General features: G+C 44.2%; 1 protein-coding gene across 2 annotated transcripts in view; it reads left to right on the top strand.

Annotated features, from left to right (window-relative positions):
- Myocd (myocardin) overlaps positions 1-11,870 on the top strand; it is a 92,473-nt gene extending 80,603 nt beyond the window's left edge. Inside the window, exons 10-14 of one of the 2 annotated variants that reach the window (XM_075992148.1) lie at positions 2,030-2,926; positions 5,112-5,255; positions 6,196-6,324; positions 8,690-8,747; positions 10,700-11,870. In XM_075992148.1, the coding sequence (XP_075848263.1) occupies positions 2,030-2,926; positions 5,112-5,255; positions 6,196-6,324; positions 8,690-8,747; positions 10,700-11,271 (1,800 nt within the window). In that variant the 3' untranslated portion in view covers positions 11,272-11,870. The remainder of the gene's footprint in view (positions 1-2,029; positions 2,927-5,111; positions 5,256-6,195; positions 6,325-8,689; positions 8,748-10,699) is intronic. The other variant, XM_075992149.1, reaches the window with a different exon arrangement.
- The last annotated feature ends 3,809 nt before the right edge of the window (positions 11,871-15,679 follow it).

A 15,679-nucleotide genomic window follows, 5' to 3' on the forward strand; every position in this document is an offset into this window, starting at 1 on the left:
CTCTTATAATGATAAGCACACATACTCATTTTGGCAACTTAATTGTTTATGGTATCACTAATTTCTTTCCAAGGATTACTATTTAAATTTGCATTTTGTGTTTGCTTTTTTTTTGATTTATGAAAGTTTAAATTTTGGTTGTTGATATTTTTATGATGACTTCATTTGCTTTTACCGCTCAAAAACTCGGTTCCTACAGAAACGTTTTACCTATGTTTTACAGAATCATTGGCCCTTAGGTCTTTAATATGTTTCCTGCATTACTCACAGAAATGATGTGTCTCTTTAGAAATGGGACAGGCTATTTAGAGAACGCAGTGAGGAGTGTACTCGTTAACATCTTAGCAGATGTTTGTCTACATAATTTCATAAGCAAACAATTTAAATGTGTGAATTGTTATTTAATTTATTTAAAATAGTATCCGCTCAAACTTTCTTTCAGTTAATAATAGATCATAAACGACCATCCATCATCCAGGGTCAACAAATATTCAAAACTTTAATTTTAGTGGATCTTTGGTACGCCATCATTCGCAGTAATTTTTATTTAACCAGTTCCTCATGCTTGCATTTATTTCATAGTTTACAACTTGTGAACATTATGAGAATGTGAGAATTAATTAGCTACATGTGTATCAATATAATAATAATGGCTTTATATTGCACAACCATTTTCCAGCACTATTCCAAGAGCTTTTATAAATCCATCTATACCCTTGCAAAAATGAAAAAGGCAGGGATTAATATCCCACTTCAAAGAGAAAGCACAGAGGATCAAGAAGCTAGGAACAGAAAGGGCCTAGTTTTTATCACCATGTACTTTCTTCAATACACAACTGATATCTAGTAGGTCATGAAAAATAAAATAGACCCAGACCCAACATTTAGCTGGGCATAGTGAAGTATGTCTGTAATCCCAACACTGAGGAGATGGGGCCTGAGGATTAAGAGTCAGGGGGCAGCCAGACAAAACAAAGACAAAAGACAAACTGAGGAGGTGGAGAGGAACTCAAGATTAGACAACTGGTCTACCATGTGCAAGGCCCTGGCTTCCATCTCTTGAACAGACACACATTTGTGTATAGACACAGTCACATATGCACAATCTTCCCCACTCCCCTACTCCCTCCAAAAATGGTTTTCACATAAAGTCTCGTTCTCAAAATCTGACCCAAGACCAGTGGCATAAATATCCTCCCAGGATTATCATAAATGGAATACCTGGTCCCCAACCCAGATCTTCTGGAGGGAAACTCCAGGGTGGACCCACGATCTGTGTTTCCCATCAAGCTCCTCAGTGAGCTGGTATCTGTTTAGGTTTGAGGAAGAGCACACAGTAGAAGAAGCCAGAATGGCTTACAATTGTTGTGGTTTACTGTTAGACTTATATCTAAGCCCAGGCAGACACCAGTTTTCCACAAAACTGAAACCGGCTAAGATGGGGTTGGAGAGCTGTGGGTTAGGTGATTTTACCATTGGATTAAGAAAAGCATTCTCATGACTATGGCCATGAAAAACAGGGCAGATATGGTCTTCACTATAGAGGTTCCATGTGTGTTTATTTTCTCATTGTAGTGGTGTGAAATGATATACATTCCATACACATCATACTTGAATTAATTTTTGACTCCCAGGTTAGTGATTGCTGTCAGTCATTTCTGTTGGGCAGCAGGAATGGCCTCTAGGTCCATGGGAATGACTGATGCTCCATGCAGGCCTTGCAACTCCTCTGGCTTGTTCCGGAAGTTAGGTGTATTCCCCGTGTTTTTGAATTAATGCTATTTTCACCTTAGAATGGACTTATTAGGAGATAACTTTTTTAAAAAAAGATTTGTTAAAATCACACAAAATTGGTCTAAATCAGAAATAAGAGAAAGATTGCAAAGATGTATTTAAAAAGAAATGGATATATACTGTAAAGTTTCACGTGCGTACCCCATATCCCAAAAGCTCCCTAAATAGCAAATACAAATACACTGTGAGCACACCTCACCCCGACACTGCTCTAATGGAGCCCTTGTTCCTTTAGGTGTCCGAGTTAAGACAACAGCTTCGAATACGAGGCTTGCCGGTGTCGGGCACCAAGACGGCACTGGTGGACAGGCTTCGACCCTTCCAGGACTGCGCTGGCAACCCTGTGCCCAACTTCGGGGACATCACGACTGTCACCTTTCCTGTTACACCCAACGCCTTGCCCAGTTACCAGTCCTCCCCATCGGGCTTCTATCACTTCGGCAGCACGAGCTCCAGCCCACCCATCTCCCCTGCTTCATCGGACCTGTCGGCCGCAGGGTCCCTGCCAGACACCTTCACTGATGCATCACCTGGTTTTGGCCTGCATGCGTCCCCGGTGCCAGCCTGCACCGACGAGAGCCTGTTAAGCAGCCTGAATGGGGGTTCCGGCCCCTCGGAGCCCGATGGGCTGGACTCGGAGAAGGACAAGATGCTGGTAGAGAAGCAAAAGGTGATCAACCAGCTCACCTGGAAGCTGCGGCAGGAGCAGCGGCAGGTGGAGGAGCTGAGGATGCAGCTGCAGAAGCAGCAGAGCAGCTGCAGCGACCAAAAGCCACTGCCCTTCCTGGCCACCACCATCAAGCAGGAAGATGTCTCTAGCTGTCCCTTTGCAGCTCAACAAGTGTCTGGGAAGGGACAGGGCCACAGCTCTGACAGTCCCCCTCCGGCCTGCGAGGCTGCTCAGCTGCTGCCCCACTGTGTGGAGTCTGCAGGTCAAACCCATGTACTCTCGTCCACGTTTCTCAGCCCCCAGTGCTCCCCTCAGCACTCGCCCCTGGGGACCCTGAAGAGCCCCCAGCACATCAGCCTGCCCCCCTCACCCAACAACCCTTACTTCCTGCCCGCCTCCTCTGGGTCGCAGAGAGAGAGCCACGGGGTCTCCTCACCTAGCAACAGCCAAGGGTGCGCACAGGTAAGCAAGCATGCTTGACCTTGCCACGGGGTGTCTCAGGAGGTAGAAGAGGGACTTCCACCACTAGAGAGCTGGGAAAGGCTTCCTGGCAGCGAGGCAGCATCTCACTGACTCTACCGTCCTTGAGCCTTCACAGCCAGTCTTTGCAATGTGGCTTGGCAAACTTGTTCTACAAAGGTTAGAAGGCAAATAAATGTCTGGAAATCATAGCTTCTGGGACAAACTCCTCAGATTTGTCCTTGTAGCAAATAAGCATCCAAAGACAGTTTGGAATAAAGCATACATTTTCAATATAAAGTTATCTATAAAATCAGGCCCCAAGCAACATTGAGCTCGTGGTCTATTATTTGCTGATTAGTGTTCTCAAAAATGCTCAAAAATTAATACCAACCCTTATCATAGCCCAAATCGTTTTATCAAGAGAGTCAAAAGGAAGTTGGGCATGGTAGTACCTGCCTGGAATTCCAGCACTCTGGAAGCTGAGGCAGGGGATTGCTGTGAGTTTGAGGCTATTTTAGGCTTCATCCTAAGACCACATTTTGGGGCATGGGGTGGGGTGGAGGAAACAGAGAGACAGCCTGTGTGTAAGAAACCACTTCCCCTTCTCTTACATTCTCATCAAATATTTATTGAGACCTACCATGGGCCACACTCTGCTGCAGGAAAAAAACGTCTACCCCTGTGGGAAGACAGGTTCTGGGCAGTGAAGAGAAAGATGGTCCATCTTGTAGAGAAAGTAGAGAAGGGCTGGGTTGTGTGAGAAGCCTGGAAGTTTGCAATCTCCACTAAAGAGGTCAGGCGTGTTGCAGAGGAACCTTGAACGAGGTACAGGAGAGAATACTGTTAGGATTTGGGATGAAGGGATGGAAGAAGCATCCGGTGAAAGTTCCCTGGGATTCAAACCTAAGTAGAATGCCGAAGCATCAGAAAGAAGGCCAGTGTGTGTCTGGGACAGAATAAGGAAAGAGCTACAGAAGAATGGGAATGACAGCTCAAAGTCTACACCCAATGTGATTGGCAAAGACTTTCCTTGTGTCCATGAAACAAACGGATTATTAGGAAAGCGTATAGAAGACTATTTGAAGAAGAAAATCTCATTGTCAAAAGATTATAAAATCTAAGACGATGGCCCACATTGGGTAGCTGCCAATTAAAGTATTAAAAGGCATGAACAGAAGCCATCTTGTCCACTGTCACTGCACCCCTGTGGCTCCAGTTCAGTGCTTTTGTTTACCATCGAGAAAAATGAGATCCTGGAAGATGGAACTCACTGCCTAGAATGCCAGCATTAGTTGATTTTAAAGTTCACAATGAAATACCGCTATCCTGAGGGTGTGCATCATGACAAGAGTTAATGAGAGTGAATTTCACAAGCTTACCTGAACAGGACGTTAGTATCAGTGGTACCCACTCCTGAAAGAACATACTGGGATAGCTAATCAGCACCATTCCAAAACATCTATTGTTTGTGCAGTGCCCTGGGCAACAAAGGTAGAAATAGCCCTTGGGCCATGGCTTGAGCCATGATTTTCCATTTTAAGGATATCAGTGTTATTGGGGAGGAATAAGATGGCACAATAATTTATTGTTTACAAAGACTATAGGACAGTAGCAATTTCATGCAGAACAGACAACAAGACTGATCTATGGCATTAAATCACGTGGCCCAGAATGGGTGCGTAGGCATAAAGTACTGGTAGAGTCCTGGAAGGCTTTGTGACCAACCAGTTTGCACTTCACAGGTAGCTCTAAAAAGGAGAAAGCTAGCTCAGGAGTTCAGTAGACTTGTCTTTTGTCCATAAAGATGAAGAGGTTTTGGAAAGTCTAAATAGAAAAGAGATATTCCGTGTGAATAAGATAGGTAGGTAAAATGTTTAAGTCGTGGTTCCAGGAGAGTTTAGGTTTGTAGAATTAGGTAATGCCTATAGTCATAGAGAGTCTTGAACTCTTACACAGGTGAGGTGTGTGGAGTTTGTGCTATGGATATTTGAGAGCCAGGGGAAGTTTGTAATCCACAGGTGATGCATGCAAAAGCAGGTTTTAGATATAGTCATCTGCTAAGAGAATTCACGAAGCTTTGTAAATATCAGAAACCTGGGGGCAGAAGATAGGGGTGAGAAGGGTCAGCTAAAGCCACTCTCAAGTATGTTGATTGTTCTTTACTTTGCCACATGTCTTTCCACAGACCTCAGGGGCACACGAAAGCCATCCTCCTAGCTTCTCCCAACCATCTTCCAGCCTCCATCAGCCCTTCTCTGGTACCCAAGCAGACAGCAGTCACAGTGCTGGGCTCAACCCTTGTCCTAAAAGCCCTGTTATCCATCCAAAGGTCAGTACCAGAGAAGCTGGCAAGAGACCAGTTTCTGGGAGGGTAGAATTGAAAGGGGAGCATGGTAGAGAATAGTGTTGGAGACAGAGATGGGTACATAACAGATTAATGTTTAAAAAAATGGAAAACTGAGGTCCAGAGCCAAGTCTCCATGGAGAAGATAAGAGATGGTGCTTGTAATCTGATAAAAGGAATGGGGACATAAAGAGTCAGGATGTGGGGAGTTCCCAAAGCAAAGAGAGTGATGGAACAACTAGAGCCATAACTGAGCCCCAGGCCTCATGTCAGCAAAGGGAAAGAAACCCTCACAGGCTAGGCACCTTTAGAAGACCACACTCACAGTAACTGTGTGAAAACGACCCAGTTTGGAATGAATTGTTCTGAAAATACCTGGGTTAAAGAACTTCGTTGTATTGGATTGACCTCATGTCCAGTAGCAAATGATGCAGCTGATAGGTATGGGCGTGCACGCCTTTCATCCCAGCACTCAGGAGGCAGAGGCAGGTGTGTCTCTGTAAGTGTCTGAGGCCAGTTTGATCTACATAGTGAGTTCCTAGGATATCCAGGCTTACACTGTGAGACGAGAGGGGGGGAGGGGAGAAGGAGGAGGAGGAGGAGGAGGAGGAGGAGGAGGAGGAGGAGGAGGAGGAGGAGGAGGAGGAGGAGGAGGAGGAGGAGGGAAAATAAAAAGAAAAGAGGGTACGCTTTAGGGGTGGAAATCAAGAAATCAATCAGTGAGTTTCATGCTAAGGTTCCATTAACAAATCCACGATGGCACAAACTGGTGTTAACCTATTAGTGCTGTTTGCTTTCTCCTCATCTCGGGCTTTCATTATTACTACTTGGCAGTTTTTTCAATTGTAGCCTGTGATTTCTAGAACACAAGCATTGTCCCTTGAGATGTACTGAATGTTGTTCTCTGGATTGTATCCACTTGCAGATGACTGGTTTGCAATCTTCTGACAAGGTGGGGCCAAAGTTTTCAATTCCATCCCCAACTTTTTCCAAGTCAAGTTCAGTGGTTTCCGAGATAACCCAGCCCCCATCCTATGAAGATGCAGTAAAGCAGGTAACCGCATGGTTAGCTCTATATGGTTCAATAAATGGACTCAGTAAGCAGAACTTTGCAGTATTAAGTATTGTATGTTTGGTGGATTCTGATATTGAATGGGTTCAGTCCCTACCTAATAGAGTGAACAAAGTGTGTCCATATCATCTGAAGACAGGGTTGTACAGTTGGTTCCAAGTCAGGATAGTTCTGTTGATGACTTCTCTACCTTATGGCATTATAAAATGTCATGCATTCAATCCACTTGCATTTTGAATTTGGGCTTTATTGCAAGCTGGTAGCATGTGATACAGTGTTCTGCATGCTGGGCAGCCAAGGTGAGCCACAGTTCCTAATCAACTGCCCAGACACAAGAGAAACCAGGTGCTCTACAGCATGCTGTGTTGCTGAACTAGGGTGTGCAGTGGACTGTGTAAGCACAATGCATTTTGGTCTATGATGATATCAGTTTATCACTTTATCTGTGCATTACCTTTTGGTAAACTGAGGGAAATTTGTAACATCTGAGTATTCAGGGAGAGCAGGCTGAGCAGGCATTCCCGAGGCCTGGCCTTACTGCCAACTCCGTCACCTGCCATTGTCACTGAAGTTGGATACACATTCAACTTCTCTTCAAGAAAATAAAAGTATTCACTCTGTAAGGATTACTGATAATCTTGTGCTTACCTCATTGTTTGGTAACATGGTAGGTATTCAGATATGAGAGCAATTGTCAAGACTACATTTTCCTAATTTCTTAGCTTTAAAACTCAATGACCTTGAAACAGTATTGATGGCTGTTGAACCTAAGTAATAGATGCAGGGAGATTCATGGACTCTAACACTTATATTTATGTTTTGAAAATACTTCAGAATTTTAAAAAGTAAGAAAAAGAAAAACATGGGTGATTTTAGTCAGCCCTCTGTGAGTGCATCCTAGCAGCCATGGCTTGAACACACTAGAGAAACAAGTCCTGAAAGTCTCTACACACACCCCTTGAACTTGTGTGATGTTGAATGCATCCAGATGGAAGGGTTGTCTGTCTTGTCGTGAGCCAGCTTCTAGCCATTCCACAGGTTCTCTGCCTCTCCAGCATTTGCATGGGTGTGTCAAGAGTCAAGTCTCACGTGCTGTGTTAGGCATGTCACAGCTCCATCTGTGTGGAGCATACACCCCTTCTGCTTGTCATCGGTCCCAAAGCCACACAACACAGTAGATATTTTCACAGCATTTACACTGTATTAGGCAGCAAACTCCGGAGATGACTTGCAAGGCATAGAGACAGGTGTAGGTTCTATGCAAATACTAAACCATTTTATAGAATAGACTGGAGCACCTGAAGATTTTGGAACCCAAGGGTGAGTGTTCCTAGAGATTAGCCTCCTCGGATACTGAAGGATGAGTAGTTCAACTGAAATAGTTTCAATTTAATTATATCAAAATAATTATATCTATGTACCCAACCCAGAACAGAGCATCGATATCAGGTGCTGCCTGCTGTCCAGTCTTTTGAAATCAAACCCAAGGCAGTAAGGTTTCCTTTGCTATCCAAAGATGTCATGATAATGATATAGACTCCCATTTCTGAAAACTTCAGGAGAAGTTAGACTGTGCTTAACCATTCAGATGAGCAGAGATAAGAGCAGACTCACAGGTTCTGCAAGATGAACCAAGAAAATTGAAGCCGACATCCTGGGCCATGTCCATAGCAGCCAAACAGAGGTGGACACAAGTAGATTCCAAAGTGAGAAAGGGATGTGTATTAAGATGCCTCCTTCTGGGACGGAAGCTCCCTTGCGAGGCTAGGCTCACATTTCCCATCTCCCTCATTCTTGTGTGTTGTGTTGGACTATCTAGTTCAGTGGATTATCTGAGTACAATTTACACTAAGATTTTTGATCAAAATGGACCAAAGCCCTTTAGCAGGTCTAACTAAGCTCTTAACAATATTACTCACTAAAGCCAGAAGTAGAAATAGTCCAAGTGCCCATCAGCAGGCAAATGAAAAACTAAACGTGGAGGAGTCACACTGCAGAGCACCATTCGATCCAAGACCAAAAGTAGTCAAATTCATGGAGGCAGGAAGGAGAATAGTGACTATCAGCACTGGCAAAAGGTTACTGGGAGGTGTTGCTTATTGTGTATAGAGTTTGAGTTTTTTATATCAAAATAGTTATGTGGGTACATAGCATTGATGAAAAAAGTAAATGTACAGCTAAAATGGCAAAGCTTTTAAGTTTTATGCTATGCTCTATTTTACTATGCTTTTTTTTGGAATCCTTAAGCAAGCCTAGTCCAAAGCCCTACAGCTCTTCTTCTACTGTCTCCATACCGACGTGGCCACCTCCTAACCTCTCTGCTCTCTTTTTGGCTAATTTGAAACAGCAAATGACTCGGAGTCAGCAGATGGATGAACTCCTGGATGTCCTCATTGAAAGCGGAGGTAAGATTGCCTTGTCCACTGTCCATCAGGAGCCTTCCTACCTGTGGACTCTCTAAGACATGGCCTCTTATGACCACGGTCAGGGACACACTAAGTCAGGTACACCAAGCGGTCTTCTGGTAGAGTCCATTCCTCTGGGCTTCAGGTGTGCCTTGTTAGCAGAGAAGAGAACCCCAGAGGATGGTTTCTCACCACCTTTATCCTGGGGATGCTCTGCAAGTCACCTTTCAGTCCATCCCTGTCTCTGGAAGTGTGGTTTGTTATTCCACCACTTTCCTGCAGATCTAGTCCCTGTCTTCTTGATTACAAGAAGAAAGAAATAACTCTGGAAACAGTAAAAGCTTTACTCACTATTCAGGCTGAAATTCAGCCAGCTATCGCTCACTGGATGCCTCATTTATGCTTAAATGTTACTCCACTTAGCAATAAAAGTAACCACTGTGTCCCTCCACCTATTCATTCATTTATTTAAGGAACATCACAGAATGTCTGCCTAGAATTTGAAAACACACAAAGGAACCAGAGGTCTGAAGGAGAATGTGTGAAGGTCAGACAAGAACATGGGGGCTGACCTCTTCATCAACAGCACTTGAAGTTTAACAGGAGGACTCAGAGATAGAATGCCAGACATAATGCTAAACTCAGCTTTCCACCAGATAATTCTGTGGAACATGGTCTGGTAAGGGAGATGAATGGTGAGCAAGAGAACCAGTGTTTCTTATCATAACAGGGAGGATAGGAGAGAAGAGCACAGGTGTGTGTTTGTATTGAAGTCTCATGATGGAAGATGACTCCTCTACCTGGTGCTCCTTCTTTTTCCTGAAGTATGTGGCCAGGAGGCAGAGGAGTGAGGACACAGAAGGGAGTGTGGGAGAGTCTAGGAAAGAATAGCCATGGATAGTCATGATTGAGATGAGTTTTCTAGAGAAATGCAAGATCGTAAGGCAGAATTAAGTGCAAGTAGAAGGTTTGATGCCATCAACTGAAAGTAAACCCAGCCAGCTCAGTGGAATTGTTGTTCTCACTCCACATCCAGGTGACTTGGTGCAGGCTAAGAGAAACTGCATGGGGCTTATCAGGGTGGAGGATTTTGCTAAGCTGGGAGAGACGGGCAAAATGGTGGGAATGACCGTAACAGTGGGCCATAGAAAATGATCCAAACAAGGAAAGAAGTGATGTGGGAGTTACTGACATACAATGATCGATAATGCACCAGTAGATTAGGTACCTAAGAGTGTCTTAGGAATAACTGACTTGGAAAACGTCATAAAGGAGTTAGAGATGGGGAAGGAGAATGACAGAGAATGGGAGATCCTGCTTAAGATAGAGTTCTTGGCAGGATGGGCTATGCAAGCACAAGGCTCAAAGTATCAGCCAGAGTGGGGAGGCCATCATCACTGGAGTAGATAGGAAGGACAAGGAACTGAGAGGCCAGCATGAGCAGTATGTGACTTCTATGAATATATAGTCTTTGAAATAAGAAACACCAACCTGGCAAAATGGCTGTGAACTAGGAGCTAGTTCCCAAAAGATGGAGAGGTGTGATCTGCAGGTCTCAACTAGGGAAATGGGCTGCCCTAAAAACTACTGAGGAATGGTAAGAAGGCATCAACATAAAAATAGCTGTGGGACGACACTCATCCCTCCTTTGCTGCCCAACAGAGAGTATGACAGAGATACACTGTCCTCCAATACAGCTAGTGGTAGCGAAGGGGGAGAAGTAGCCAGCAGAAAAGAGTGGAATTTCCAAGGTGGGGATATTTTGGGACACTTTTAAAAAGAAGAAATGGAGAGACAGCAGAGGTAGGGGTGAGCCCAGGGCTAAGTGTTGAACAGAAAAGCATTGCCACCTTCTGGGCTATCCAAAGAGCATCTCATTTATCCCAAAGACTCATCATGTGGCCTGGACAGTTTGAGGAGCTGTAACAAGTCACGCTGTGTTTTACCAACAGAAATGCCTGCTGATGCCAGGGAAGATCATTCTTGTCTTCAAAAAGTCCCGAAGATACCCGGGTCCTCCTGCAGCCCTACCACCATCCTCCCCAAGTCCTCAGCTCCCTTTGAACAGGCATCTTCGGGAGGTCAGATCTCCTTTGACCACTATGCCACCGACAGCGATGAACACCTAGAAGTCTTACTGAATTCTCACAGCCCCATGGGAAAAGTGAGCGATGTCACCCTCCTCAAGATCGGCAATGAGGAGACTCCTTTTGATGGAATCGTGGATGGCTTCCCAGGGAAGGCTGCCGAAGACCTCTTCAGCGCTCACGAGCTCTTGCCTGGGCCCCTCTCCCCGATACATCCACAGTTATCACCCTCATCAGTGGACAGCAGTGGCCTGCAGCTGAGTTTCACAGAATCTCCCTGGGAAACAATGGAATGGCTGGATCTTACTCCACCAAACTCCACGCCAGGCTTCAGCAACCTCACCACCAGTGGCCCCAGCATATTCAACATCGATTTCCTGGATGTCACAGATCTCAATTTGAATTCCCCCATGGACCTCCACTTACAGCAGTGGTAAACCCTTGAGGAACAAGGGCTAAGGGAGCTTGATAGAGATTCCATGGAGAAAGCACACAACCAGAAACACTTGTGTGATCCAAAAGATGAAAGGGAAAAAATGGGGGGGGGGACAGCGATGGAGGTTTTTGTGACAGTCAACCAGAACAAATAGCAGGCAGTCATTAAGATATGTCTGATGTAATTCCTACCAGCATTCAGTAACTGTTGAAAACTTCAGCAATGCACTCCAATTTGTGCTTTCTCAGATTAACAATGCCAAAATTGTCTTTCACTGCCTTTTCTCATACCAGAATTTTTCTAGCCCACAGTTTGTCCCAGGCATTACTGGGACGTAAGTTCACACGACATTTGGTCTCAGGCATTACTGAGGCATAAGCTCACACTGTTGACTTTTGTTATGAATTTACTAAACATTCTATGGAAGGAAAATACAGCCTCCAGAGAGGGCAGGGAAGCCAGTGCCTCAGAGGTTCTGGAAGCCGTGTCATGGTGGAGGCAACTTCCTACTTGTCCAACATCTATCTGTCAGAAGAGCAGGGCCTATTTCAGCCGATAGAGTCCTTAAGGCAAAAGAGAGGGACAAAACCAATCCATTCCAAAAAAAAAAAAAAAAGCAACAGCAACTCAGTGCCCCTCAAGCCCCAAATTGTCCCACTGGACTGGTGATCACTGACAACAGCTAACTAGCATTGCCCAGAGAATCCATTCAGAACATGTCACTTTTTAACCAGCAATCAGATTGTTTCTGCCATCTCTATGATTGTCAGCAATGTATAGAAGGTGAGAAGCTTGAATCAAAAGAACTTCATGCCGTGGCTCTCAAATATAACTACCTCTAGTTCCAAAGACTAGAAGTAAAACCATCAGAAAGGCAACTGGAGGCCCAGGAAGTCACACTGGGGCAAGCTAGAATTGGAGAACAATGTCATTTCACATTCCAGGAAAGAAACACCATGGATTGTTATTATAGAACTAATGAGCAGGGCCAACTCCTCTCCCTCCTTCTTTCTTTCTTATTATGGACAGAGGAAGCCTCAATTCATCATCTTCTAACTACTTTTCTTTCAAGGTATCGATCCTTAACTGTTCTTTTGGAGTTGATAATCTCCATCTGTTTGTCTATCTATCTATTTATGATCTATCTATCTATCTATCTATCTATCTATCTATCTATCTATCTATCTATCTATCTATCTATAATCTATCTATCTATATCTATCTATCTATCTATCTATCTATCTATCTATCTATCTATCTATCTATCTATCTACCTACCTACCTATCCATTTATCTCTTTCTCCCACACACGGGGAAAGGAAAGATTCTCAGCTATACGAAGTTGCCATACTCCTTTTAAAGCCTTTTTAAAAAAAAATATTAAAAGTCCAAACTCTCTTACCAAACTTGTTTTTCACTTGCACATTGATTGGCTGCAAGCAGAATTTACAAGAATTTCCTTAGGAAGAAACTGGGGACGTGGCCCACTGGTCACAACGCTTGTTTTATTCTTGTTTGATTTATGGACAGTCTTTGGTTTGCGTTGCTCTGGGGAAATTGGAAATCATTGTAGAGTGGAGATAGATCAGGGTAACATCTACGGTAGACAGCATTTCAGTCAGGTTTCCGAAGGAAAGCGCGATTGCACATTGCAAACAACGGGAGGGTGAAAGACAGTGGTCTTGACAAGTGCTCCTTGTTGCCCCCGTGTTTGGTCCGGGCACAGGGGACAGAGGAAGACAACACAGATTGCAGGAGTCTCCCAGAGGCTCACTGTGGCGCCAGTTCTAGTAATTATAATGTTGCATGCTATAGAACGTAGCTGTTGCTGTTTTGTTTTGTTTTTAATTTAAATCACAAAGGCACTGTTTTCTTCTTTTGTAAAAAAAAATTCACTGTGCACTTATAGAGAAAGTAATCAACAATGTTGTGAATTTTTTAGAAGTTGTCTTTTTGATAAACCAAAGAGTTAGAAACCATTCCATTGTCAACTAGTAAAAAAAAAGTGTTTGAACACTGAGTGTTTTTGGTGACTGCTACTCTGAAAGCCACCACCTTACTGTAGGGAAGGAAACACACAGATGTGCACACATATGTAGTTCTATACCTGTGTGTATGGAATATGTGTATACACACAGGTCCACATAGGTATACAAATGCATATGTGTGCACATATCTGAAAAGTGACATTCAGAGTGCCTGGAACCCTCAGTCTGCTGTGAATGATGTGTGGCCTTTGCTACTATGAGTTGCTTATTAATCAATCAGACTCCACATATATGACTGTAGATGACTAAGGACTCCAGCCCAATGCTCATAGCCACTTGCTATCATGAACAAGCTCCTCCTGGCAATGCATACGGATGTGAGAGGACAGAGCAGCCTCACTGTCAGGGGCTGCCGAGGCTAGTGCCTTCTCTTGCAGAAAGTCAAAAGGGAGCATCAACTTTGTTCTGACATTCCTTGATCTGCATTGCGCTTGGAAGGGTCTACGTGATGAACTTTGCGTTGTGTTTGTATGTCCATCATCAGAACCACAAATCCAGAGGCAAAGCTTAGCATGAAGATGAAGCTATGGGGAGAAACCTTTATTGCCACATTCCAAACATTGGTTTGACCTCCAATGCTGATGTTTCATCTGAGTCTGGATGAAGCTTGCTGCTCTGTGCATTTTCCTAGGCTCCAACTGTACCATATATGTTATCTCTTCCTTGCTTCCTTGGAAAACAAACCCACACAGTGTCCTGCCTCCAAACCCCTCATCTGAGTGGTAATAATTTTCTTTTGGGGAATTCCTGCCTGAGCAATTAGCTGGCTCTGTTTTTATCTAGACTGTGGGAGATTTTTAAAGATATTATTCAAACTGATACACGCACTTCACAGTAGACGAAAGGGAAGACAGCTCTGGTTTGTTACTGCAAGCCAATACAGCTAGAGTGGGTCCCTGGATACTTGGCCTCAGCCTGCTCCGCCATCTCCCCAGGCCGTGTTTACCCTGTTTTAACAGCACAGGTAGGAGATTGGAGACAATTGGGAGAGGATTAAGATGGATCAAATACTCATGTTTAGCTTATTCAGCTGTTTTCTATTGCTTTTGTTTTTGTCTTGTTTTTTATTTTAGCTTTAGGTTCTTTTAATGCAGAGATGGCCACCCTTGGGTTTAGCAGTGTTCCTAGGAGCCTCAAGGGACCACATGTTTAAGATGCCTGGAATATTCCCTTAGGAAGGAGAGTCTTGGTCATTCCTACTGTGGCTACAGGACAGCACATCCCTCTAGATCCAAAGGAGTCCAATTTTCCCTCAAGCAAGATCTTCCAGTAAGCAGGACTCAGTAATGATGTCTCTGCTGCTAACAGTGTTATGAAGATAACAGGAACAGGAGAAAGAATGCAGGAAAAAGGAGGAAAGAGAAGGAAAAGGGAGGAGAGGAGAGGGAGAAAGAAGGAGGGGGAGGAGATGGAAGGGACAGAGAGGAAGGAGAGAAAAAAGGAAGGAGGAAAGGGAGAAAAGAAGAAAGGGAGAAAGGAAGGAAGGGACGGAAGAAAAGAGGGACAGGGAAGGGAAGAGAGGAGAAAACCAGGGCCTAGCTTCCTGACCCATGAACCTCTTGGTTCAGCTATGATGTCATAAACAGTGGAACTCAAACTTGGAAGAAGGAAGCCCTTCTTCAGAGCAATGGAGTGATTCTACCTGTAAACAGGGACATCAACACAGCCTCCATTCAGAAAGTCCAGGTCTACGAACTGGCAGTCTTATGCCTTTCAAAAACATTAACTGGGGACAAAAAAAGAATAAAACCTACCCCAAGCTCTCAAAACAGATCTTCTTAAAAGTTATTTATTTTATGTTCAATCAATCAGCTTTCTTAGAGCTAATCAGGGAGTTTTCAACGCCCACTTGATGCATACCATCTGGGAAGTGGCCTCTGATGCCTGCCATGTACAGAGCACAAGGACTTTCAGGTTTGGTTCAGCACAGATGTTGATTGCCTGGGGCGCCACAGCTCCTCTAAGCAAGAATGCCAAGACTCTTCCGGGCCCTTGCACTTGAGTCCTCTTAGCCGTCATGAAGGGGGGTCTTGGTTTTTTTCAGAAACGGAAGATTGTTTTCATGAAAAGCTCTCAGCACACAGTCTTGTCTTTTCTACCAGGGTCACAGGATAGTAGTGTATCTCAGAAATCTGCCTCTCACCATTTAACCTGGGAGAAGTTTGGGGGATGTTTTAGCAGAAAGAGAAGTCCTTTGGAAATAAGGAGTGGAGGGTGGGTATCCATGGTGAGCCTCCCTCCAGCAGGAAAGCTTCATAGAGCCCAGTGGCCACTTGTTGCTGCTGTTTCTTCCCAGCTCCTTGCTGCATTCTCTCAGGAAGAAGTCCATGGATACTGGGGCACAGTTTGGTGTCAATTAGA

Source organism: Microtus pennsylvanicus, chromosome 11 (assembly GCF_037038515.1).
Source record: "Microtus pennsylvanicus isolate mMicPen1 chromosome 11, mMicPen1.hap1, whole genome shotgun sequence".
Lineage (NCBI taxonomy): Eukaryota > Metazoa > Chordata > Mammalia > Rodentia > Cricetidae > Microtus > Microtus pennsylvanicus.